A 27683-nucleotide genomic window follows, 5' to 3' on the forward strand; every position below is an offset into this window, starting at 1 on the left:
CCGTGTGCTGCTGGAAAGCTTACCAGAATACACAGTTTCAAAAACCCAACAGCAGAAACACTTGATTCAACAAAATACACCAACATCCCCAACGTTGCCTAGGTGTTGGATGGGCCACTGTCTGCTCTTTCTCCCTTCTCCAGTTATAAGAAGGCTGTTGTAGTCTGGCAAGTGTCAGTGCCAAGATAAGGCCTTGAGATCCAAGTGCCTTAGAGATGATTTCATGAGAACTTGGACGTCTTAAATTAGGTGCTTTGGTTCCAAGCATTTCAGGGGAGATCCAGGTGCCTCAGACATGATTTCATGGGAACCTGGACAGCTTAAATTAGGTGCTAAGTCTCTGGTTCTTGATATATAGTTTGTTGCGACATGCCAAGGAGTGTTTGTTTTGCGCAGGTGACCTGCTTGCCCTGGAATGACGACCCTCTGGCAGCCGAGACCAACCTGATGAAGGCGGAGCTGGCCAAGGTCAACCGGCTAGGCATCTTGACCATCAACTCCCAACCACGCATCCACGGGAAGCCCTCCACCGACCCCGTCGTGGGCTGGGGGCCCCCGGGCGGATACGTCTTCCAGAAGGTATTGCATCCCTATAATATAACAATAATAATTATTATAATTATAATTATAAGTATAATTATAATTATACAGTATTAAAAGGTAGTATTGTATAATATTAATAATGTTGCAATATAATATATTATGTATTATATATACCACAACTTACGATGTAGTACAATATATTATTTAATACTAATAGTATAATATACTGGTAGTGTATTATATATATTGTGGTATAATAATATATATAATATAATAATTGTATATTGTATATTACATATAATATTACTAACAATATTGCAATATAGTGGTATAGTACAATATAATAATATATAACACCAATGTCAATACTATGATAGATAGATAGATAGATAGATAGATAGATAGATAGATAGATGATAGATCAGTAGAACAGAATGCAGATAGATAATAGATAGATCAATAGAATGATAGATATGATAGATGGATAGATGATAGATTAATAAATCAATAGAATAGACCAATAGATAGATTGATAGAATAGATAGATAGACAAATGCATAGATGCTAGATAGATCAATAGAACTAATAGACAAACAGATGATAGATAGGTCAATAGAATAGTTAAACAAATAAATAGATGATAGATCAATAGAACCAATAGACAAATACATAGATGATAGATCAATAGAACTGATAGATAAACAGATGATAGATAGATCAATAGAATAGAAAAATTCATAGATAATAGATAGATCAATAGACAAATACATAGATGATAGATCAATAGAACTGATAAACAGATGATCATAGAATCATAGAATCATAGAATCATAGAATCATAGAATAGTAGAGTTGGAAGAGACCTCAAGGGCCATCTAGTCCAACCCCCCGCTAAGAAGCAGGAAATCGCATTCAAAGCACCCCCGACAGATGGCCATCCAGCCTCTGCTTAAAAGCCTCCAAAGAAGGAGCCTCCACCACGGCCCGGGGGAGAGAGTTCCACTGCCGAACAGCCCTCACAGTGAGGAAGTTCTTCCTGATGTTCAGGTGGAATCTCCTTTCCTGTAGTTTGAAGCCATTGTTCCGTGTCCTAGTCTGCAGGGCAGCAGAAAATAAGCTTGCTCCCTCCTCCCTATGACTTCCCCTCACATATTTGTACATGGCTATCATGTCTCCTCTCAGCCTTCTCTTCTGCAGGCTAAACATGCCCAGCTCTTTAAGCCTCTCCTCATAGGGCTTGTTCTCCAGACCCTTAATCATTTTAGTTGCCCTCCTCTGGACGCTTTCCAGCTTGTCAGCATCTCCCTTCATCTGCGGTGCCCAAAACTGGACACAGTATTCCAGGTGTGGTCTGACCAAGGCAGAATAGAGGGGGAGCATGACTTCCCTGGATCTAGACGTTATTCCCCTATTGATGCAGGCCAAAATCCCATTGGCTTTTTTAGCTGCCGCATCACATTGTAGGCTCATGTTTAACTTGTTGTCCACGAGGACTCCAAGATCTTTTTCGCACACACTGCTGTCAAGCCAGGCGTCCCCCATTCTGTATCTTTGATTTCCATTTTTTCTGCCGAAGTGAAGTATCTTGCATTTGTCCCTGTTGAACTTCATTTTGTTAGTTTCGGCCCATCTCTCTAGTCTGTCAAGATCATTTTGAATTCTGCTCCTGTCTTCTGGAGTGTTAGCTATCCCTCCGAGTTTGGTGTCATCTGCAAACTTGATGATCGTGCCTTCTAACCCTTCGTCTAAGTCGTTAATAAAGATGTTGAACAGAACCGGGCCCAGGACGGAGCCCTGCGGCACTCCACTTGTCACTTCTTTCCATGATGAAGACGACGCATTGGTGAGCACCCTTTGGGTTCGTTCGCTTAGCCAATTACAGATCCACCTAACCGTAGTTTTGTCTAGCCCACATTTTACTAGTTTGTTTGCCAGAAGGTCGTGGGGGACTTTGTCGAAGGCCTTACTGAAATCTAGATATGCTACATCCACGGCATTCCCTGTATCGACCCAACTCGTAACTCTATCGAAAAAAGAGATCAGATTAGTCTGGCATGACTTGTTTTTGGTAAATCCGTGTTGACTATTAGCAATGACCGCATTTGTTTCTAAGTGTTTGCAGACCACTTCCTTAATGATCTTTTCCAGAATCTTGCTTGGTATTGATGTGAGGCTGACCGGACGGTAATTGTTTGGGTCGTTCTTTTTTCCCTTCTTGAAGATAGGGACCACATTCGCCCTCCTCCAATCTGCTGGGACTTCTCCTGTTCTCCAAGAACTCTCGAAGATGATTGCCAGTGGTTCTGAAATAACTTCCGCTAGTTCCTTCAATACTCTTGGATGTAACTGATCTGGCCCTGGGGACTTGAATTCGTTTAGAGTGGCCAGGTGTTCCTGGACAACTTGTTTCCCTATTTGGGGTTGGATTTCCCCCAATCCTTCGTCCATTCCATGTTGCTGAGGATGAAGATGGCTTTCTTTTTGTGAGAAGACCGAGGCAAAGAAGGCATTAAGCAGTTCTGCCTTTTCCCTATCCCCTGTCACCATCACCCCATCTACTCCTTGCAGTGGCCCTATCGCCTCCTTTTTCTTCCTTTTTCTACCAACATAAGCAAAAAAACCTTTTTTGTTGTTTTTTATGTCCCTGGCAAGCCTGAGCTCATTTTGCGCTTTAGCCTTGCGAACCTTTTCCCTACAGGAGTTGGCTATACGTTTGAATTCTTCTTTGGTGATTTCTCCCCTTTTCCACTTCTTGTGCATGTCACTTTTGAGCTTTAGCTCAGTTAGAAGTTCTTTGGACATCCATTCTGGCTTCTTTGCACTTGTCTTATTTTTCTTCTTTGTTGGCACTGTTTGCATTTGCGCCTTGAGTATTTCACTTTTGAAAAACTCCCATCCATCCTTAACTCCCTTGTTTTTTAATATCGGCGTCCATGGAATGCCGCTCAGTAATTCCTTCATTTTTTGGAAGTCAGCTCTCTTAAAGTCCAGAATGCGTGTTTGACTTGTCTTAGTTTCAGCATTCCTTTGTATTGCAAACTGCAGGAGCACATGGTCACTTGCCCCTAAGGATCCAACCACTTCAACTGTATTGATCAGGTCTTCCACATTTGTTAAGATTAGATCAAGAGTTGCTGATCCCCTTGTTGCCTCTTCTACCTTCTGGACCATAAAATTATCTGCAAGGCAAGTGAGGAATTTGTTGGACTTTGTACTCTTGGCTGAGTTTGTTTTCCAGCAGATATCGGGATATTTGAAATCGCCCATGACTACTATATCTCTTCTTTGTGCCTGTTTGGTCAGCTGTTGACAGAAGGCTTCATCAAGTCCTTCATCCTGACTCGGAGGTCTGTAGTAGACACCCACGACAAGATCTTTTTGAGTCCCGGTTCCCTTGATTCTTATCCAGATGCTTTCAAGCTGGTTTCCCGGATTACAGTCTTGCATTTCTTCTGCAACGTAACTGTTTTTGACATATAAAGCTACTCCCCCTCCTCTCCCCTTTGTTCTATTTCTGTGAAAGAGGTTATAGCCCTCAATGGTTAAATTCCAGTGATGGGAGTCATCCCACCAGGGATGACATCGTATGTGTGGTGCTGTGCTAGGAGTTGGAGTTCGTCTTGCTTATTTCCCATGCTCTGAGCATTAGTGTAAATAGATAGATCAATAGAATAAACAGATAAATACATAGATAATAGATAAATCAATAGAATAGACAAATACATAGGTGATAGATAGATCAATAGAATAGAGAAATAGAAAGATCAATAGATAGATAGATGGATCAATAGAATAGACAAACAGGTAGATGATAGATAGATGGATCAATAGAATGATAGATAGATACAAGTAGATGGATCAATAGAAGACAGATATGTGTACGGAATAGAGCTGGGACTCTTCTTTCCTATTGGAAAATGTGCTGCTTTGAACGCAGGCTGGGATGGCCTTCACCTTCACTGCTGCAGCTCCACGCTTTCGGCTCGCTCATTCATCTTCTCCTCGCAGGCTTACCTGGAGTTCTTCACCTCCAGCGAGAACGTCAAGGCACTGCAGGCCGTGCTGAAGAAGTACGGGCAGCGGGTCAATTACCACATCGTCAACGTCAAGGTAGAGGCCTCCTTCATTTGCCTTGGAACGTCAGGGTATTAGTGTTAATACTAGCTGAGTGAAGAGGCTGAGTGGATTGCTAGGAGACAAAGTGGGCAGGGCCTACACTTCTAACTGGCAGCAAGGGGGAAAAACGGCTTTTCCTGGTCCTCTAATTTGGACTTTATTTTTCTAGGTTTTTTGTTTGAAAGACATATTTTGGATGACTATGTCTTTTGTGGCCAAATTTGGTGTGATTTGGTTCCGTGGTTTTGTTGTTTACTCCATAGTAAAAACAAACATTACATTTTTATCTAGATAGATTAGTATTATTAGTGTTGTTGTTGTTGTTATTCTTAGGGGGAGAACATCACCAACGCCCACGACCTGCAGCCCAATGCCGTGACCTGGGGCATCTTCCCCGGCAGAGAGATCATCCAGCCCACGGTCGTGGACCCTGTCAGCTTCATGTACTGGAAGGTCAGCTCACCCTTCTCTTCTTCCCCCATTCTCCTCCTCCTATTTCTCCTTTTCTCCTCATTCTTCTCCTCCTTCTCTTTTTCCTCATTCTTCTCATTCTATTTCTCCTCTTTCCTCTTCTTTCCTTTTATTTTTATTTTTCTCCTTCTTTTTCCTCATTCTCATTCTATTTCTCCGCTTCCTTCTCCTCCACCTTACTCTTCTTTTTCCTCATTTTCTCCTAGTTCTTCTTTTTCCTCCTCTTTTTCCTCATTCTTCTCTTCTCATCTTCTCCTCCCTCTTCTCCTCATTCTTCTTTCTCCACATTCTCTCTTTTCTCTTTCTCCTCATTCTTCTCGTCCTTCTCATTCTTCCCTTTTTCCTAATCCTTCTCCTCCTACTACTTTTTCTCCTCCTTCACCTTCTTTCCCTCTTCTCCTCATTCTTCTTTCTCCACATTCTCTCCTTTCTCTTTCTTCTCATCCTAATCATTCTCTTTTTCCTATTCCTCCTCCTCCCTCTTCTCCTCCTCCTCCTTTTTCTCTTGCTTCTCCTCCCTCTTCTCTTTCTCCTCCTCCTTCACCATCTTTTCTCCCTCCTCCTTCACTTCGTTCTTCTCCTTCTCTTCATTCTTCTCTCCCTCCTTTACTTTTTCTACTTTTTCTCTTCTTTCTCCTCCCTCTTTCTCCTCCTCCTCCACTTTTTCTCCTTCCTCCTCCTCTTCGTTCTCCTCCTCCTCCTCCTTTTCATTCTTCTCCCCTTCCTTTACTCTTTGCCTTCTCTTTCCTTGTTTGCGGACAGGACGAGGCCTTTGCCTTGTGGATCGAGCAGTGGGCCAAGCTCTATGAGGAGGAGTCCCCCTCCCGCATGATCATCCAGTACATCCATGACAACTACTTCCTGGTCAACCTGGTGGACAACGACTTCCCCCTGGAGAGCTGCCTCTGGCAGGTGCTGGAGGACATGTATCAGCTCCTGAACTGCCCGGCCGAAGCTGTCAGTTGCCCTCCAGGACATTGAGGAGGTTGCAGTGGAAGACACACACCGCTGGGGGAGGCGCCTTGGCTACGCTTCCTCTGCCCCCCGCTCTCCCTTCAGACCTCAAAGGCTGGGAAGGATCCCTGAGCTCCTTTTTGTTGGTACAAGTACCTTTACAGTTGGTGCGAGTGCCCTTTGGATTGGTGGTACTAGGGTCCTATTGATAGGTATGAGTACCCTTTGGATTGGTAAACGTGTCCTTGGATTGGTACTGGGTACCTATCGATGAGTATGAGTGCCCTTTGGATTGGGAAACACTCCCTTTAGATTGAAATGAGTGCCCTTTCGATAGGTATGAGTGCCCTTTTGATAGGTACGAGTGCCCTTTGGATTGATACGAGTGCCCTTTGGATTGGCATATACACCCTTTAGATTGGTACAAGTGCCCTTTCGATAGGTATGAGTGCCCTTTGGATTGATACGAATGCCTTCTCGATGGTTATGAGTACCGTTTCAATAGGTATGAGTGCTCTTTTGATTGGCACGAGTGCTCTTTTTGAGTACCTTTCAATGGGTATGAATACAGTTTTGATAGGTACAAGTACCTTTCGATGGGTACAAGTACCATTTGATGGCACAAGTACCTTTTCAGTAGGTATGAGTGCAGTTTCGATGAGTACGAGTACCTTTCCAATGGGTATGAATGCCCTTTGGATTGGTATGTTTTTGATTGGTACAAGTGCCCTTTCGATGGGTGCAAGTTCCCTTTTGATGGATACGAGTGCCATTCTGATGGGTATGAGTGCCTTTTCAATGGGTACGAATGCCCTTTGGATTGGTATGAGTACTGTTTGGATGGGTACAAGTGCCTTTTGATAGGTACAAGTGCCTTTTTGATGGGTATGAGTGCCTTTTCAACAGGTATGAGTGCAGTTTTATAGGTATGAGTGCTTTTTCAATGGGTATGAGTACCTTTTTGATGGGTACGAGTTTCCTTTCAATGGGTACGAATGCACTTTGGATTGGTACAAGTACTGTTTTGACTGTTACAAGTGCCCTTTTGATGGGTACGGGTACCTTTCCAATGGGTACAAGTGCCTTTCGATGGGTATGAGTACCCTTCCTATTAGGACGGAAACCTTCCCAACCCTTTCGGAGCCCCAAGGAGAGCTGGGCACCCTAACCCCCCTTCTGTACATCTTGCCCTTCTAAAAACACAACCCAACAACTTGTCGTATTTTTAAGACTTCATCTCGGAAGCCCTTCTGCTTTGCCATCGATGGGATTCGCCCCATAAACAGCAACCCACCAACCCATTGTACATTTCAGACATCATATCAAAAGCCTTCTGGCTTTTTGTCAACAGGATTTTCCCCCATAAAGAGCAATCAATGTGAAATTCCTAAAACCAACCCACTGACACATAATAATAATGGCTGGCTATCTATGTGATCTGCCTTCTCCCAAACACAACAGCCTTCTGATCACCTATTAATACGATTTGCCCCCTAAAGCACAACGCATCGATCCATAATAATAATAATAAATCGCTGCTTCATAGCGAAGCATTTTGACCGGCGGCGAATGCGATTTCTCTCGTTCGGAAGTTTCTCGTTCGGAATCTCGAGACTTGGGGTATCTTGGGTTTGATTTATAATATTTATTTTGGTTTTTATTACTATTATTATATTATTAATAATAATAATATTAAGATGGTTTTAAAAAAAGTTTTTCTCTCTCAATCGTGTAGGGCATTTTTATTATTATTAGTAAAATTTGGATATGTGAGCACTTATTTAAAAATAAAATAGTGGTGAAAATGAAATTAAAGCAGAATTCTAACTCACTGAGTGTTGTCTTATTGTGTATTATGATGATGATACACTTGCACATCACAAGTGCAAGCAGGGAGCTTTGAAATGGTTGAACAGAAGCTCTCTAAAGCTTTCATCTATGCTGATGATGGTGTCATCACCACCCAAGCAGGGAGATTTGAAATTGTTCTCTTTTCCTTCTTTCCTTTTCCTTCCTTCCTCCCCTCATTCATTCCTTTTGTTTCCTTCCTTCTTTCTTTCCTTCCTCCCTTCTTTCTCTTTTCCTTCTTTCCCTTTTCCTTCCTTCCTCCCCTCATTCACTCCTTTTGTTTCCTTCCTTCTTTCTTTCCTTCCTCCCTTCTTTCTCTTTTCCTTCTTTCCCTTTTCCTTCCTTCCTCCCCTCATTCACTCCTTTTGTTTCCTTCCTTCTTTCTTTCCTTCCTCCCTTCTTTCTCTTTTCCTTCTTTCCCTTTTCCTTCCTTCCTCCCCTCATTCACTCCTTTTGTTTCCTTCCTTCATTCTTTCCCTCCTCCCTTCTTTCTCTTTTCCTTCTTTCCTTTTTCTTCCTTCCTTCCTTCCTTCTTTCTTTCCTTCCTCCCTCCCTTCGCTTTCCCTTCTGCTTTGATCCCTTTGTCTACCCGCTTGTCGTCCTTCCGCAGCTGGAAACCCGGACCATTCGGATGATGAGGTCGGATCCTGCTGAGAGCGGCTGAGTTCCCCACCTGCTTCCCTTTGGATTATTTCCCTCCTGACTCATTATCTCTCCCATAATCGATCGGCTGGGATTAACCTCCCCAGAAACAAGGAAACAAACAACAGTCTGTTCCAAAGAAGGCTCTCTCAATATTTCGCAACCCGCCTTGTTTGTTGGAACAAGCACACAAAGAGGGCGAAAAACGTGGCCTTTCCCTTCCCTGGCGACTCCAAAACCCTTTTGCTTTGCTCTCCGTGGTGCTGAAACCCACCAAGGAGCTGAATTTCGACACCTTGTAGAGCTCCATTTGTTGTGGGATTTGTGTATTGGTAGTGTTTAAATGAAATTTGTGTCTTGCATACTGATTGCATCATCCAGAGTAACATAGTCTGGAAAGAGTTAATTACTAAGAAGCTGTGATGTCCTTGATGTGTGGCTGGAACCAGGGAGTGTCCAGACACAAGTGTGTGTGCATTGCTGATTGCATCAGTTCTGTTCTATTCTGTTCTGAGTTGAGTCGAGTGCCGTCTGCTGAGAGTCAAGTCCTGTGTCCATTGTCTGCAAGTCTATTTGTCTTTATTACTGCTTTCAGTAAAACTTGTGTACAATAGTCTCACTTATCCAAGCCTTGCTTATCCAAGCCATTTTTGTAGTCAATGTTTCCAATATATCGTGATATTTTGGTGCTAAATTCGTAAATACAGTAATTACAACATAACATTACTGCATGTTGAACTACTTTTTCTGTCGATTTTGTTGTATAACATGATGTTTTGGTGCTTAATTTGTAAAATCATAACCTAATTTGATGTTTAATGGGCTTTTCCTTAATCCCTCCTTATTATCAAAGATATTCACTTATCCAACCTTCTGCCAGCCCGTTTAGCTTTGATAAGTGAGACTACTGTATATAGTTTTACCATCGTCTCTGGTGTCTCTTCGTTCTCCGTTCCACTGACTCCATCCAACTGCTGCAGCGCTGCGTAAATTACTCTGACACAATCGTGGCCCATAGGGATGTGCAGTCAGTGCGGCTCCATCGAGTGAACTCTCCGTGGTGCTGAAACTCACCAATGTCCCAAATTCAGCACCCTGGAGAGCTCCATCGTGGCCCATAGGGATGTGTAGTCAGTGCGGCTCCATCCAAGCAAACTCCGTGGTGCTGAAACCCACCAAGGTGCTGAATTCAACACCTTGGAGAGCTCCGTGGCCCGTAGGGATATGCAGTCAGTGTGGCTCCATCCAAGCAAACTCTCCATCCAAGCGCACTCCGTGGTGCTGAAACCCACCAAGGACCTGAATCTCAGCACCTTGGAGAGCTCCATCGCACCCCATGGGGGTGTGCAGTCAGTGCGGCTCCATCCAAGTAAAACTCTCCGTGGTGCTGAAACCCACCAAGGAACTAAATTTCAGCACCTTGGAGATCTCCATCATGGCCCATAGGGATGTGCGGTCAGTGCGGCTCCATCCGAGCAAACTCTCCGTGGTGCTGAAACCCACCAAGGACCTGAAATTCAGCACCTTGGAGAGCTCCATCACAGCCCATAGGGATTGCAACCCATAACAAAATTCATTACAAAACTGGGGGGCACTGATATTTCATATATAAAGTGTTCCAAAATTATAGTTTGTGAAAAAATTTGTTACTATAACAAGAGTAATGATATTTCGTTACTAATTCGTTATAGTAATTGTGTAAGTGGGGAAACTTCTGGGGCTCCCATCTCCCTCATTTTTAAAGCTATTGGAGTGAAACTTGCAACGATGGTAAAATATATTGACCACTCATATATATATATATAGAGAGAGAGAGAGAGAGAGAGAGAGAGCTTTTTCTCTCCACAAGGAGACCCAAAGTGGAAGAAGGAAGGAATAGAGAAGGAAGGAAGGGAAAAGAAAGCATGAATGAAATTTAAAAAAAGGAAAGAAGGAAGGAAAAGAAGGGGGGGAAGAGGAAGGAAAGAGGAAGCAAGTGCAGTAGAGTCTCATTTATCCAACACTTGCTTATCCAACGTTCTGGATTATCCAACACATTTTTGTAGTCAATGTTTTGAATACATCGTGATACTTTGGTGCTAAATTCGTCAATACAGTAATTACTACATAGCATAACTGCATATTGAACTACTTTTTCTGTCAAATTTGTTGTATAACTTAATTTGTAAAATCATAACCTAATTTGATGTGTAATAGGCTTTTCCTTAATTCCTCCTTATTATCCAACATATTCACTTATCCAACGTTCTGCCGGCCCATTTATGTTGGATAAGCGAGACTCTACTGTAAAGAGAAGGGAGAGGGAGAAAATAATGAATGAAACTAAAGAATGAAAAGAGAAGGAAACAGGAAGGAAGGAAAGAGGAAAATAAAGAGAACGAAGGAAGGAAAGAGAAAGATGAAAGGGAAGACAAAGGGATGGATGGAAGGAAGGACGAAGATGGATAGAAAGGGATAGGGATGGAAAAATCAAGAGAAGGACAGGAAGGAAGGATAGAAGGTTTTATGATAACTCCGTATTACTGACCGTGGTTTGGATGAAATTTATTTTCTGTGGATTATGGGGACAGAGGGCATACAACCGAGTGTATGTATATGTATATATGTGTGTGTGTGTGTGTGTGTGTATATATATATATAATTTCTTCTGCTAGTGATGGACGTTGGCCTGGTGTCGAGATGCGTCCGCCAGCTGCCTCCACCATCCAAAGGCCTGCAGAGGATGAAAAGGAGAGACCGAGATGAGCGGAATCCTCCCATAGACCTTTCGTTTGGGGGCTTTAATGAGTATGTCCCATGACCTCTAGGGCTTTTCTGCAGCCGGACTCACCTTCCGGAGCAAATGCCGGTTGTCGGTGTCCAGGAAGCGCTCGGCCACCCAGCTCTGAAGGCACCGCCGGCGCCAGGTCGTCCAACTCCATTCGGCCAGCCTCTGATGAGCCTATGTATCATAATAAATATTATTATTATTACTAGCTGTGCCCGGCCACGTGTTGCGGTGGCAAAGTGTGGTGGTATGGGAAATAAAGTACTGAGGAATTTGGCTGAGGGATTGCTATGACAAGAAGTGGGTGGGGCCTACCCTTCTGACTGGCAGCCAGTGGGAAAACGGCTCTTCCTCGTCCTCTGGAATTTGGACTTCATTTTCCTAGGTTTTTTTTATTGAAAGACGCAGATTGGATGACTTATGTCTTTTGTGGCCAAATTTGGTGTAATTTGGTTTGGTGGTTTTGTTGTTTACTCCATGGGAAAAATGCACATTACATTTTTTTATATATAGACTAGCTGTGCCCGGCCACGCGTTGCTGTGGCGAAGTCTGGTGGTATGGAAATAAAGTATTGAGGAATTGGTGGTAGTTAAGGTCAAGGGTAAAGGTTTTCTCCGGACATTAAGTCCAGTTGCGTCCGACTGCACACTGAAGTGGATTATATGGCAGTGTGGAGTCAAGATAATCCAGTTCAAAGCGGATAATATAAGATTATAAATGGGTTATATAGCTGTGTGGAAGGGCCTTGAGTCTACACTGCCATATAATCCAGTTCAAATCTGCTAATCTGTATTTTATAGAGTGGGGAAGAGGCCTTAGTGAGGCCTAACTCTTCCTGTCTCCTGGGCTGAGTGGGGTGCTAGGAGACCAAGCGGGCGGAGCTTAGCCTTTTAACTGGCAGCAATTGGATAAAAACAATTATTCCTCTCCCTCTAATTAGGACTTTATTTTTCTTTTCTTTTTGTTGTATGAACGTAGAGGCATGGATGAGAGGTTGTGCTGCCAAGTTTAGTGTTTCTGGGATGTGTAGTTTTGTTGTTTTGTCCTAGGCTGAAATTTCATTACCCTTTTATATATATACTAGCTTTGCCTGGCCACGCGTTGCTGTGGCTTATGGGAATTATTTGTTGGCCAGGTGGAATAGGAGTGAATAGCCTTGCAGCATGAAAGTCTGGCCGTTTTGTGGGGTGGTTGGAGTCGTAGCATTAATCAAAGAGGCGCTTTGAAGTGTGGGTACTTCCTTAGTAGGGGAATTCTTGTTTGGCCAGATTGAATGGTATTGAATAGGTTTGTAGGTTAAAAGCCTGGTCGGTTTGCACATAAGGTATTGTTGCTAGGCGAGGTTGAATGGGACAGAGTAGTGTTGTGGTTTCAAAGTTTGGGTGTTTTGTATGTAGGGGAAATGTTGGTTGGCCTGGTTGAAAAGTATTGAATAGCCTTGATGGTTGTAAGCCTGGTCGGTTTTTACCTTGCTGAATCTTTGGTTGGTCAGTTTGAATAGGAATTAATAGTGTCCGTGTGGGAGGTTTGAATTGTGGAATTAGCCACCTTGATTAGTTTTTAATGGCCTTACAGGTTGAAAGGGTGTTTGTTTACTGTCTGGGGGAATGTTTTGTTGGGAAGTGTTAGCTGGCCCTGATTGTTTCATTTGTAGAATTCCCAATTTCCCTGCTTTCCGAGTGTTGGTCTTTATTTCGTCTCATACTGTTTTCTATTATTATACCATAGTAAGTCCTATATATTATATTTATAATGTTATATTGGGTGGTTAGAATTGGATTATATGAGGTCAGTTGTACATAGTTGTATAAAATGTAGACTGAACTGGATTAGATGGCAGTGTAGAGTGAAGGCGATGTCACAGAGGAATATTATTTAGAATGCCAAGGTAGATAATCCAGTTTAAAGGAGATATTGGCAGATGTACCTTGGTATTCTGGGTAATATTGTTGTGTGGCAGGGGTTTGAGTGTAGACTGCCACATAATGGAGTTGAAATCAGATAATCTGTATTTTCTAGAGATAGTAGTATGGATGAGGTCCAAATGCAGTTTGTCTGTGCCCTGGGATACAGGCGTGGGCCAACTTGGGCCTTTGCTGCAGGTGGTTTGGACTTCAACTCCCAGCATTCGTCACAGCCTGAGTCCCTTTTGTTTTTTCTCTCAGAAGCTTAAGGTGTTAGGAATGGTGAGAGTTGAAGTTGAAAACAGCTGGAGGGAAGGCTCAAGGGTGGGTGAAGAGTACCTGGTCGCCTGTTGTAGTTGTTGTTGTTGAGATTGTGTTTTTAGTGTAATTGTGTTGTATCATACTTGAGGCGGGGATGATTGATTGTGTTGGCAATTTTTGAGTTTGGGGGTTTTGGGGTTTTGTTGTTTTGTGAGTCGCCGTGATGCCAAAAGCCTTTTATATATATAGATAGATTATTATTATTATTACCTCCCTTAGAATGTTGAGCTCTCTTCCATTGATTATCTCTCGCTTTCTGTCTCTATGTCGCTCCCTTGTGGTTGCCTCTGAGCATTACAGGCATACGGACCCGATTATTCATTTTGGGGGTCCCAACCCCTGAATGGGATGGATTTCATCATTGAAACCAAACCAGGATTTTAATTTGAATAATAAAAGGTACGTGTGCCAGGATTGGAGCTGATGCAATGTGCCATGGAGGAGCCTTTGAAGTACAAACATATGTACCTATTTTCATATATATATGACTAGACTTAACATCAGTGGAAAACCTTTACTTTTACCTGTATGATATTATATATAATATGTATTATATAATATTTAATATATTTTAAATTATAGTGTATATTATATATATTTATTATATATTATAGATCAGGGGTCCCCAAACTTTTGAAGCCGAGGGCCGGTCCAAAATCCTTCAGACTGTTGAGGGGCCGAATTATCACTTGAAAAAAAAAAACAAATTCCTATGCACACTGCATATGTCTTATTTATAGTGCAATACAACAATAACAAAGAACAATACAATATTTAAAAATGAAAACAATTTTAACCAACATAAACCTATAAGGATTTCAATGGAAAGTGTGGGCCTGCTTCTGGCTAATGAAATAGTCAAGTTAAGTAGGATTGTTGTTGTTGTTGTTGTGTGCCTTCAAGTCATTTCAGACTCTAGGCGAGCCTAAGTCTAAAATTATTTATTTATTCATTTACTACATTTATTTATTACATTTATATCCCGTCCTTCTCACCCTGAAAGGGACTCAGAGCAGCTGTATGTACATACAATATATTATATTATTAACATAGCACAATATTAGCATTATATATTACTATATTGAACTATACCACTATACTGTAATATTATATGTAAAATATAACATATAATTAATATTATTATATGGTATTATTAGTATTATATTGTATAACATTATAATATTATTGTCACTATTATATGTATATACAATATATTATATTATTAAAAATGATATAAAAATATTATATTATAAAACTGAGGGCAGGGGCCAGGTAAATGACCTGGGAGGGCCGCATCTGGCCCCCGGGCCTTAGTTTGGGGACCCCTGTTATAGATGATATGTAATATGCATTATAATATATATTATATATATTTGTGTGTGTATATATATATATATATATATATATATATATATATATATATATATGCACACATACATATACATAATATATAATTTAATTTAATTTATATATATGTGTTTAGACCTAACGTCAGGAGAAAACCTTTACTTGTACAGTAGAGTCTCACTAATCCAAGCCTCGCTTATCCAAGCCTCTGGATAATCCAAGCCATTTTTGTAGTCAATGTTTCCAATATATCGTGATATTTTGGTGCTAAATTCGTAAATACAGTAATTACAACATAACATTACTGCGTATTGAACTACTTTTTCTGTCAAATTTGTTGTATAACATGAAGTTTTGGTGCTTAATTTGTAAAATCATAACCAATTTGATGTTTAATAGGCTTTTCCTTGATCAGTCCTTATAATCCAAGATATTCGCTTATCCAAGCTTCTGCCGGCCCGTTTAGCTTGGATTAGTGAGACTCTACTGTATATATGATATTATATATTATATGATATATATTCAATATATTATAAATAAATGTTATATCATATATATTATGTAATATGCATTAATATATATATATTAAATTAAATTATATATTATGTATGTGTGTGTGTATAGATAGATAGATAGATAGATAGATAGATAGATAGATAGATAGCATATATATTATATTTTATATATATGAAATTTAAACTGTCCTGCCTCCAATATTGACGTTTTAGAGACTTCATCAAGGCGTTGAATAGAAGGTTAGTCCTGCAAACATTCTTCCATATCATAATATTATATTGTATTATATTATTACATTATTATATTGCATTATATCTTATATATATTATATTACATTAAATAATATATATATATAAGTATGAAATGCAACCTGTGCTGCCTCCAATATTGACGTTTTGGAGAACTCACCAAGGTGTGGACGAGAAGGTTCGTCTTGCAGGCCTCCTTCCAGAGCGTCCATGCACTCGCCATTCGCCGGCTGTCCTTCGCAGCTCGCCACTGGCGCAGGAAGACGCTGTGCCTCCAGACACGCCAGTACTTCCTTCTGGAACCAGGACACAAAGATCAATAGTGTTGGGAGGGACCCCCATTGATTCATTCATCGATCCATCCATTGACACATCCATCCATTGATTCATTCTACCATGTCTCCATCCATTGATCCCTTCATTGATTGATCTATCCATCCATCTATCCATCCACTGATCCACCCATCTATTGATCCTATTCATCAATCCAGCCATCCATCCATCTATCCATCCATCCATCCATTGATCCCCCCATTGATTCATCCATCCAACTATTCATCAATTCATCTATCTATTCATTCAACCTACTATCCATCTATGTATCCATCTATCCATCCATCCATTGATCCTATTTATCCATCCAGCCATTGATCCATCCACCCACTGATTGAACCATCTCTCCATCCATCCATTGATTCCCCCATTGATTCATCCATCCAACTATTCATTAATTCATCTATTCATTCAACCTACTGTCCATCCATGTATCCATCCATCAATTCATTCATCCATCCACTGAATCATTCAACCATCCCCCCATCCATTGATTGATTCATCTATTAATTCATCCATCCACTGATTCATTCATCAACTCTTCATTGATTCATTAATCCATCCGTCAATTGATCCATTCATCCACTGATTCATTCAACCATCTCTCCATCCATCCATCCGCCCATCCATCCGTCCACCCATCCTTTCATCGATTCATCCATCCATCCATTCACCAAGTGATTCATTCAACCATCTTTCCATCAATCCATCCACCCATCCATCTACCCATCCATTCATCCATTGATTCATCTATCAATTCATCCATCCACTGATTCATTCATCAACTCTTAATTGATTCATCCATCCATCCATCCATTGATTCATCTATCAGTTCATCCATCCACCCACCCATCCATCCATCCACCCATCCACATCCATCCATTGATCCATTCATCCACTGATTCATTCAATCATCTCTCCATCCATCCATCCACCCATCCTTTCATCGATTCATCCATCCATCCATCCATCCATCCATTCACCAAGTGATTCATTCAACCATCTCTCCATCAATCCATCCACCCATCCATCTACCCATCCATCCATCCATTGATTCATCAATCCACTGATTCATTCATCAACTCTTCATTGATTTATCCATCCATCCATCAATTGATACATCCATCCATTGATCCATTCATCCAGTGATTCATTCAATCATCTCTCCATCCTTCCTTTCATTGATTCATCCATCCACCCATTCATCAAGTGATTCATTCAACCATCTCTCCATCCATCCATCTACCCATCCATCCATTGATTCATCTATCAATTCATCCACCCACCCACCCATCCATCCATTGATTCATTCATTCATCTATCAATTCATGAAGTGATTCATTCAACCATCTCTCCATCTAGCCATCTAGCCGGCTTGCAAATGGCGCAGGAAGGCGCCATGCCCCCAAACGTGCAAATACTTCCTTCTGGAACAAAGATCAGGAGAGTCCGGAGGGGCTTCCAAAGGGCATCCAGCCCAACCCCATTCTGCCAGGCAGGAAGGCACAATTTAAGGTGGTCTTACCCAAGCCGTTGCTTTTCCCCGGCAATGGACTCTCTTGGAATCTTGTTTCTCTGTCCCATCAGATCCGTATCCTCCTGCACCCGTCGCACCCTGCTTTGGCCTCGATATGTCACCAGCCAAAACCTGAAAGAGCTGCACGAATTGGGGTCGACGTCCTCTTCCCGGCTCCATCTTTGACCTTGAAGAAGTAAGCAAGGAAGAGTTGGGCAATAAAATTTATTTTTATTATGGAAATATTATTGTGGCAATAACATTATTATTATTATTGTATTATTATTTTATTGTATGACACACCAAACAAGATAGATATGCTGGATTTCATATCACAAAATCACAAGTCAAACACTTCCCAAGTGTCTAGGACTGTGTGATGTATTTTCGGATGATGCGTGCAGATCCCAGTCGGGTGGCCTTTTGCAGTTGACAGATCGTGATTTCGTCAATGTCTATTGTTTCCAAATGCCGGCTGAGATCTTTTGGCACGGCACCCAGTGTGCCCATCACCACCAGGACCACCTGCACTGGTTTCTGCCAGAGTCTTTGAAGTTCAGCGTCTTTGAAGTTTCTGCCAGAGTCTTTGAAGTCTTGAGGTCCTGATAGCGGATGAGTTTTTCCTGTTGTTTTTCGTCAATGTTATTATTATTATTATTGTAATAACAGTATTATTATAACTATTGTAATAAAATTAATATTATTGTGGTAATAACATTATTGTTATTGTTATTGTTATTGTTATTGTTATCTTACAATAATAATGATGATGTTAATACAATAATAATAACAATTTTATTACTACAATAATAATAATTTTATTACAATAATTATAATAATAATTTTATTATAATAATACATTATTATTGTTCTTGTTGTTATTATATTACAATAATAATGATGATGTTAATACAATAATAATAATAATTTTATTGCCACAATAATATTAATTTTATTACAATAATATTAATAATGTTATAATAATAATAATACATTATTATTATTGTTCTTGTTGTTATTATTATTATATTACTATAATAATGATGATAATGTTACTACCATAATAATACTAATTTTATTACCACAATAATATCAATTTTATTAAAATAATAATGTTATAATAATAATAATTTTATTGCCACAATAATATTAATTTTATTACAATAGTATTAATAATGTTATAATAATACATTATTATTATTATTGTTGTTGTTGTTGTTCTTGTATTATATTACAATAATGATGACAATGTTAATACCATAATAATAATAAATTTATTACCACAATAATATCAATTTTATTACAATAATAATAATAATGTTATAAATAATAATAATAATAATAATAATAATAATGTTATAATACATTATTATTATTATTATTATTATTATTATTATTATTATTATTATTATTATTATTATTTTCTCTCCATTCTGCAAAGGTGATTTCCTGGAAAACGGGGGTCCCATTGTACTTACGGCAGGGCCAAGTCGGGAACAATTTGGTGAATTTCTGGGGTCCGATGAGGCTGCTCCTTTGGCGGCGGCATTGGCGCAAAGCGGCGGCCCGGGTCCAGTAGTTCCCAGCCTGGAAATAAACACGGAATTGAACCCAACAACAACAACAACCTCAGGGCGAACCTCCTGGAGTTGGACTGGATGGCCTTTGGGGTCTCACCTGATTGACGGAGCTCAAGCGCAAGGCCCGGTAGCCCCTGGCCGCCTTCCTCCAGCGCCGGAGGGACCGCCGTTTCACTTCGGATTGGATTTCCGCCTCTCGTCTTCTCTCCCCGGCTCTTTGGGACACCGCTTTCCATTTCCCAAAGCAGGACGACAAGAGGCGTCGCCGCTGGGTGCGCTCGAACCAGGCTTGGGCCCTAAGCGGAGCAGAGTCGCAATCAAAAGGCCTGGACGGGTGGAGAGGAGGCAGGATGAATGGGCAGGTGGGGAAAGCTTGGGACCTTCTCCCACCCACCTCTCCATCCATCAATCCATCCATCTCTCCATCCAACAATTCATTCACCCATCTCTCCACCCAACCATCCATCTGTCCATTGACCACTCATCCAACCATTCATCTATCCATCCATTCATTGATCCATCCACCCACTGATTCATTCACTCATCTCTCCACCCAACCATCCGTCTGTCAACTGACGTATTCACCCATCCAACCATTCATCTATCCATCCATTCATTGATCCATCCACCCACTGATTCATTCAACCATCTCTCCATCCATCAATCCACTCATTCATTCATTAATTCATTGATCCATCCATCCTTCCACTGATTCATACAACCATCTCTCCACCCAACCATCCATCTGTCAACTGACGTATTCACCCATCCAACCATTCATCTATCCATCCATTCATTGATCTATCCATCCACTGATTCATTCAATCATCTCTTCATCCATTCATGCATTGATGCATCCATTGATTCATCTATTCTACTATTCATCCATCTATCTATGTATGCATCCATCCATTATCCATCCATCCATTGATCCACCCATCCCTCCATCCACCCACCCATTCATCCACTGATTCATTCAACCATCTCTCCACCCATCCATTGATCCATCAGTTGATTTATCTATCTATTCACCCATCCATCCATCCATCTATGAATCCATCCATCCACTGATTCATACAACCATTTCTCCATCCATCCATTCACCCATCCCTCCGTTGCTTCATATATCGAACCATCCATTAATTCATCTATCTATCTATCTAGTCATGCATCCAAACATTCATCAATCTATCAATTGATTCATCCATTCAAAACAAAGTAATGGCCCACCAATCAGAAGCCCCGAATTAAAGGAAGAGGAGACGACTGGAGGAGATCAAGGAGGATTTAATTTTAGCAAACTGGTGCAAACTGAGGTTGTCCCTCCATTGATCGATCGATTGATCCATCTATCCATCCATCCATCCCTTCATCCATCAATCCATCCATATATCCATATATCCATCCATATATTCATTCATCCATCCGTCTGTCCATTCATCCATCCATCCATTCACCCATCCGTCCATCCATCCATCCATCCATCCATCCATCTGCCCATCCATCCATCCATCCATCCATCCATCCCTCCATCCCTCCATCCATCCATCTGTCCATCCATCCATCTGTCCATCCCTCCATCCCTCCATCCATCCATCTGTCCATCCCTTCATCCATCCCTCCATCCATCCATCCATCCATCTATCCATCCATCCATCCATCCATCTGTCCATCCCTTCATCCATCCCTCCATCCATCCATCCATCTGTCCATCCATCCATCTGTCCATCCCTTCATCCATCTATCCATCCATCCATCCATCCATCTATCCATCCATCCGTCCATCCATCCATCCATCCATCCATCTGTCCATCCCTTCATCCATCTATCCATCCATCCATCTGTCCATCCCTTCATCCATCTATCCATCCATCCATCCATCCTTACCGGGTCAGGAGTTGTCTCCATTGCTGAGAAGCCTCCTGGTTTTGATGCGCTGAGGCCGACCAAAGTCCAAAGTATTTCGCTAGGACTCTCTTCTGATCTTGTGGCCCTGGGAGAGGTTCTGCCCACGGCAAATTCGCACTCGGGTCTCTGCTATTGACCTCCGTTGCATTGTCTCCGCATCTCGTCTGCCTCAGATTGGCCAAGTTGGCTTTCCCCTCGCCACCTGGGTTGTGAAACCTCAACGTTTGGAAGCGATTCTCCCTGTGGGACGAATTGAAAAAGACCATTATTAGTATAACAAATCAATAAATGTTATTGATTAGCCCTTAGGTTATATCACCATACTGAACCAAACAACAAAGCTTGATACAGCTTAATAAAAATCTATGTAGTAAGTTAAATAAGGCACTAATGTTTGTATTTATTCATATTGTGAGCCGCCCGAGTCCCTTGGGGAGATGAAGCGGGATATAAGTGATGATGGTGATGGTGATGATGATTATTATTATTATTTCTCTTTAGGGTAATCTTATCAAGATAAATTTTATAAAATAAAATAGAGTTACTTAATAAAAATAAATCCTTAGAACCTGCAGACCAACCATCTGCACAGGGTTCCATACTTCGCACTTTAACAACACAACCGTTCAATGCTAAGGCTTCCCGCCAAATGGAACTGCTTCTCCGAGTTTTCTCGTCACTTATTACGAAGACGTTTGCCATTACCTTTGCTCCAAGGCCGAGAAAGAGACTTCCATAAAGGACTCACCTCAGAGTAGAAGTCGCTCGGCATTCGAGGGCGGCGTTGATGATATCTTCCAAAGATGGAGAATTGTCGTGAAAAAGCCCCGAATCTTCCATTGCGGCCCAGGAAGAGAAGCTTGCGCGGCTGCTGCTTTCCCGACTGCTCCCCTATGTGAGAAGAATAAAGAGATGCCTGTAAAGTCATGTCAATGGCGAAAAGAGATTTGCGATCCATTAAATCTGGTTCAAAAATCATTACAAAACAGGGTGGCACTGGCTCTTTGTTTCTAAAGTAAGTATACTTAGTGAAATGTAATCCGGTTTGCAGAATCCCTCCAGCCATTTCCCGAACCAGGTAACTATTAGAGATATCTGATCCATTAAAAATGGTTCAAAATCATTACTATAACAGGATGGCACTGGCGCTTTGTTTCTAAGTAAGTATACTTATTGATATGTAACACCTCTCTATGATCCGGCTAGCAGAATCCCTCCAGCCATTTCCCAAACCAGGTAACTATTTCAGATATTCGATCCATTAAAAATGGTTCAGAATTCCAAAACTGGGGGGCGCTGGCATTTCATTTCCAAAATGTTTCTAAAGGAGAGTTAGTGAAAAATTCATTACTATAACGAGAGTAACGAAATTCCGCATAATTACTCTAATTGGGGAAACTTCAGGGGCTCCTCTCTCCCTCCTTTTTAAAGCTATTGGGATGAAACTTGGTACAATGGTAGAACCCAATGACCATTGTGAGCCCACCAAATTTCAGAATGTTTCACTTATCCACATATTTTTGGGGAATTTTCAATTTTTTTATAAACAACATTTTTTTAATTAAAAAAAACTACAAGAGCTATCTCGTTGAATTTGATATACAATGCACAAGATAACCAGGGCATCAATCCCCAGAAGTTTCAGAAAGATTCACAGATCGACTGATTTTTGGGGATTTTAAAAACCATGTATCCCCCCCAAAAAGTCACAACCGCAGTCCCTTGAATGCCTGTTTGCCTTTATGATACACAGTTAACCACATAACTTCAACTTAGCACAGATTTATACTATGACTTACTTGCTTTAGTCCTCTTTGCAGATTCAGTCATTTTATTTATTACTAGCTGTGCCCAGCCACGCGTTGCTGTGGCGAAGTGTGGTGGTATGGGAAATAAAGTATCGAGGAATCGGTGGTAGTTAGTATATGTTATATCCTGTATTTTATAGGCAGTGTGGAAGAGGCCTAAGTGAACCCTACCTGTTCCCTGGGCACCATTGTGGCTGACGGGGTTTCTATGACATGAAGGGGGCGGGGCCTACCCTTCTGACAAGTAGCCAGGGGGAGAACGGCTCTTCCTTGTCCTCTGTAATTTGGACTTTATTTTTCTAGGTTTTTTATTGAAAGATGCAGATTGGCTGACTATGTCTTTTGTGGCCAAATTTGGTGTGATTTGGTCCAGTGGTTTTGTTGTTTACTCCATGGGAAAAATGCACATTGCATTTTTTTATATATAGGTTATTATTAGACTGACTCTAAACGGCTGGCCGCTGCAGCCCTCATTGGAGCTTTCTGAACCTGAGCACTGCATTCTGGGAAATGTAGTTCAGGGCAGGGCATTTCACATTCCCTGCCACAGGGGGCTTCATATGCACAAATTTAACAAATTTGATATGAAATACGAATTAAAAACAAAATCTGCACAATCCTAACGGCTACCCTGTGGTCCCAAGTGTGAACCTCTCACCTTTCCCAATGAAGGAAGTGCCGCCACCCCTCCGCTGTGGAAGCCGGAAGAGAGCGACAGCTCCGAAAGGTCCGGCGAGGTCAAGGGTCGGTCCTCAGAGTCCAGTCCCACTGCATTCACAGAGAGGGCCTTCCAGCGCCAAAGCTCCCAACAGCCCCGCAGGTGGCGCCGCTCCACGTCTCGGCCAAACAACCTGGAAGAAGGTGAAAAAGAGTTGGGATGGAAGGATGGATGGACAGATAGACAGATGGATGGATATATGGATATATGGATGGATGGATGTACAGACGGATGGACAGATGGATGGATATATGGATGGATGGATATATGGATGGATGGATGAAAGGATGGATGGATGGACAGATGGATACATGGATGGATGGATGGATGGACAGACGGATGGACAGATGGATGGATATATGAATGGATGGATGGATAGATAGATGGATAGATAGATGGATGGATAGATGGGTGGATATATGGATAGAGGGATGGATAGATAGATGGACGGATAGATGGATGGATATATGGATGGATGGATATATGGATGAATGGATGGATGGACAGACAGATGGACAGATGAATGGATATATGGGTGGATGAAAGGATGGATGGATGTACAGACAGATGTACAGACGGATGGACAGATGGATGGATGGACAGACGGATGGACAGATGGATGGACAGATGGATAGATGGATGGATATATGGATGGATGGATAGATGGACAGATGGATGGATGGATATACAGATGGACAGAGGTAGAGATAGACAGAAAGACAAATGGACAGACAGGTGGATATAGAAAAGTAGACACAGGCAGAGAAAGAGATACATGGATACATGGATGGATGGATAGACAGACAGATTGACAGCTAGAAGGCAGACGGAAGTAGAGATAAACAGGAAGACAAATAGACAGAGGTAGATATAGTAAAGTAGAGATCGATAGATACATGGATAGATACATGGCAGAAAGACAGGTAGAGATAGAAAAGTATAGATAGATAGATTTTTGGTGCCTGTTGACAGAGGTCAAGCAGTCAAGCCCTTACGTGGCCAATTGGGCTTCTTGTTGCCTGGTCCTCCACGTCTGAAAGGCCGCTTGTAAGGCCAAAGCGTGGAGAAGGCTGTCCAGAGTGTCCCCTCCTTTCCTTTGGGACCATCTTGTCGTTGCCAAACAGGGCTGGACGATGTAAGAACCAGGAGCAAAGGTGAACCGGGCTGGAAGAGAAGGAGAGAACCCATGCGAACCAAGGCTTGCCCCATTCACAAGACCTGTGTGAGCTCACTCAAGTTACAAACAAGATTTGTTCTGCAGGTTTGACAAGAGGACCAAAGTACGACGTTAGCTACTACCAAAGAGCTATCTCTTTGGAAATAGCTAGTTTCTGGGAGCAACGTCAGTTTTGGGAGCTGCAGCCTGAGGTTCTCTATTGAGTCTTGGTTCTTGAAAGATGGACGGAGCCTTGGATTTTGGATCGTGGATTGTGGACCACAGGAAGTCCCCAAGTTACAAACAAGATAGGTTTTGTAGGTTTGTTCTTATGTTGAATTTATATGTACGTTGGAACAGGTATATTTTTAAGTGTAAATCCAGCCTCTCTCTCTCTCGCTTTCCTTTCTCTCTCTCTCTCTCTCTCTCTCTCTCTCTCTCTCTCTCTCTCTCTCTATATATATATATATATATATATATATATATCCGCTTTGGATCACATAGGGAAGGGTTAACACCCCCTGTAATGTTTCGCCTCACTTTCTCTCCCTGTGAACATTGAATTTTGGAAAATTTGGCTTGTTGTAGAAACAAGGACTGGAGCTAAAGCTTTTTCCCTGATAATAACTCTTCTAGGAGTGAATTTCCCTTCTGAGGGGAAGATTTTCCCCACTTCCTGTTGTCTCGCCCTTGTTCTCAACTGTGAGTCATTTGAAAGTCAGATGTTTGTAACTCAAGGACTGCCTGTATATATGAAGTGTATATATTTTAGTGGACAATTTATTTATTTACTACATTTATATCCCGCTCTTCTCACCCCGAAGGGGACTCAGAGCAGCTTATAAATCAAATGTACATACAATATATTATTAGTATAGCACAATATAAGCATTAAATTACTATATTGTACTATATCATTATATGGTAATATTATTAGTAATATTACATTTAATATATAATATATAATTAATACTAGCTGTGCCCGGCCACGCGTTGCTGTGGCTTAGTCTGGTGGTGTTGGTCAGTCTACATTAGGTTGTATTTATGCTGTGACCTCCACCTTCTTTATACTCACATTAATAGTAGTATTTGAAGTCTGTTACCTTCTTCAATTTTTGTGTTGATTGATAATTGCTTTGAGATCCCTGTTGTCTTTGGTTTGTTGTTAATTGTAATGTCTGATTCTGCTGAGTGTGGTTTATATTTTTATTGTGGTACAATAGTCTTTTTTTGTTTTGCCTGTGTAGGTGTTTATTATTATTGTTGTTGTAGTGGTCATGAAGGTTGGATAAGTTAGATGCTACTGTATTGTTTTTTGGAGGCCCAGTGTAGCACTAACTGGCCTCTCAGCCTCAGTGCCTGGCTGTTTCTTGCCTGTGATGGTGTTGATTCTTGTTGTTGTTGTCATTGTTATTATTGTAATTGTTTTTTTGGAGGCCAAGTCTGAATGTAGGGACTGGGGAGGTGGATAAGTTGTGTTGTCAAATTTTGTATTTGTTATAGTCACAATGCGTTGTTGTGAGTTTTGTGGGTCCGGATTGTGGTTTTGTGGTGTGGTTATGTTGTTACAACTGAGAGGCAAGGCTTTTGTGTTGTGTTGCCAAGTTTTGTATTTCTGCGGCATTTAGTTGTGTGCCAAGTTTCATATTTCTGGGGCGTTTAGTTGTGTTGTTATAGTCATGATGCGTTGCTGTGAGTTTTGTGGGTCTGGTGTGGTTTTGTGGTGTGGTTGTGTTGTTACAACCGGGAGGCAAGGCTTTTGCATTGTTTTGCCAAGTTTTGTATTTCTGGGGCGTTTAGTTGTGTTGTTATAGTCATGATGCGTTGTTGTGAGTTTTGTGGGTCTGGATTGTGGTTTTGTGTTGTGGTTGTGTTCTTACAACTGGGAGGCAAGGCTTTTGCGTTGTGTTGTCAAATTTTGTATTTCTGGGGTGTTTAGTTGTGTTATAGTCACGATGCGTTGTTGTGAGTTTTGTGGGTCCGGATTGTGGTTTTGTGGTGTAGTTGTGTTGTTACAACTGGGAGAAAAGGCTTTTATGTTGTGTTGTCAAGTTTTGTATTTCTGGGGCATTTAGTTGTGTGCCAAGTTTCGTATTTCTGGGGCATTTAGTTGTGTTGTTATAGTAACGATGCATTGTTGTGAGTTTTGTGGGTCCGGATTGTGGTTTTGTGGTGTGGTTGTGTTGTTACAACCGGGAGGCGAGGTTTTTGCATTGTGTTGTCAAGTTTAATGTTTCTGGAGTGTTTCGTTGTGTGCCAAGTTTCGTATTTCTGGGACGTTTAGTTGTGTTGTTATAGTCACGATGCATTGTTGTGAGTTTTGTGGGTCCGGATTGTGGTTTTGTGCTGTGGTTGTGTTGTTACAACCGGGAGGCAAGGCTTTTGCATTGTGTTGTTATGTTTTATATTTCTGGGGCGTTTAGTTGTGTGCCAAGTTTTGTATTTCTGGGGCGTTTAGTTGTGTTGTTATAGTCACGATGCGTTGTTGTGAGTTTTATGGGTCCAGATTGTGGTTTTGTGGTGTGGCTGTGTTGTTACAACCTGGAGGGAAGGCTTTTGCGTTGTGTTGCCAAGTTTCGTATTTCTGGGGCGTTTAGTTGTGTTGTTATAGTCACGATGCGTTGTTGTGAGTTTTGTGGGTCCTGTGTGGTTTTGTGGTGTGGTTGTGTTGTTACAACTGGGAGGCAAGGCTTTTGCATTGTGTTGCCAAGTTTTGTATTTCTGGGGCGTTTAGTTGTGTTGTTATTGCATGATGCGTTGTTGTGAGTTTTGTGGGTCTGGATTGTGGTTTTGTGGTGTGGTTGTGTTGTTGTAACCTGGAGGCAAGGCTTTTGCATTGTGTTGCCAAATTTCGTATTTCTAGGATGTTTAGTTTTGTTGTTATAGTCACTGCGCAAACAACTTTATCATTTTATATATATAGATTATTATATTGTATTATTATTATTATTAGTATAATATTGTATTACATGATTATTATCAATAT

At 41.2% G+C, this 27683-nt stretch overlaps 2 protein-coding genes across 7 annotated transcripts in view; one reads left to right on the plus strand and one right to left on the minus strand.

Moving 5' to 3' along the window:
* The window catches only part of mthfr (methylenetetrahydrofolate reductase), a 31482-nt gene extending 23567 nt beyond the window's left edge, over positions 1 to 7915 (plus strand). For both annotated transcript variants that reach the window (XM_062966734.1, XM_062966732.1), the window contains exons 9-12: positions 397 to 579; positions 4552 to 4653; positions 4993 to 5112; positions 5893 to 7915. In XM_062966734.1, the coding sequence (XP_062822804.1) occupies positions 397 to 579; positions 4552 to 4653; positions 4993 to 5112; positions 5893 to 6111 (624 nt within the window). In that variant the 3' untranslated portion in view covers positions 6112 to 7915. The remainder of the gene's footprint in view (positions 1 to 396; positions 580 to 4551; positions 4654 to 4992; positions 5113 to 5892) is intronic.
* Positions 7916 to 11103: 3188 nt separating this feature from the next.
* cunh1orf167 (chromosome unknown C1orf167 homolog) overlaps positions 11104 to 27683 on the minus strand; it is a 37622-nt gene continuing 21042 nt past the window's right edge. For 3 of the 5 annotated variants that reach the window (XM_062966731.1, XM_062966727.1, XM_062966728.1), the window contains exons 8-17: positions 24537 to 24705; positions 23482 to 23674; positions 21764 to 21906; positions 20995 to 21255; positions 19205 to 19433; positions 19006 to 19114; positions 17537 to 17714; positions 15839 to 15974; positions 11405 to 11515; positions 11104 to 11287 (exon numbers count right to left, since the gene is read on the minus strand). In XM_062966731.1, the coding sequence (XP_062822801.1) occupies positions 11225 to 11287; positions 11405 to 11515; positions 15839 to 15974; positions 17537 to 17714; positions 19006 to 19114; positions 19205 to 19433; positions 20995 to 21255; positions 21764 to 21906; positions 23482 to 23674; positions 24537 to 24705 (1592 nt within the window). In that variant the 3' untranslated portion in view covers positions 11104 to 11224. The remainder of the gene's footprint in view (positions 11288 to 11404; positions 11516 to 15838; positions 15975 to 17536; positions 17715 to 19005; positions 19115 to 19204; positions 19434 to 20994; positions 21256 to 21763; positions 21907 to 23481; positions 23675 to 24536; positions 24706 to 27683) is intronic. The other 2 variants (XM_062966729.1, XM_062966730.1) reach the window with 2 other exon arrangements.

Source organism: Anolis carolinensis, unplaced genomic scaffold (genome assembly GCF_035594765.1).
Source record: "Anolis carolinensis isolate JA03-04 unplaced genomic scaffold, rAnoCar3.1.pri scaffold_28, whole genome shotgun sequence".
NCBI classification, from domain to species: domain Eukaryota; kingdom Metazoa; phylum Chordata; class Lepidosauria; order Squamata; family Dactyloidae; genus Anolis; species Anolis carolinensis.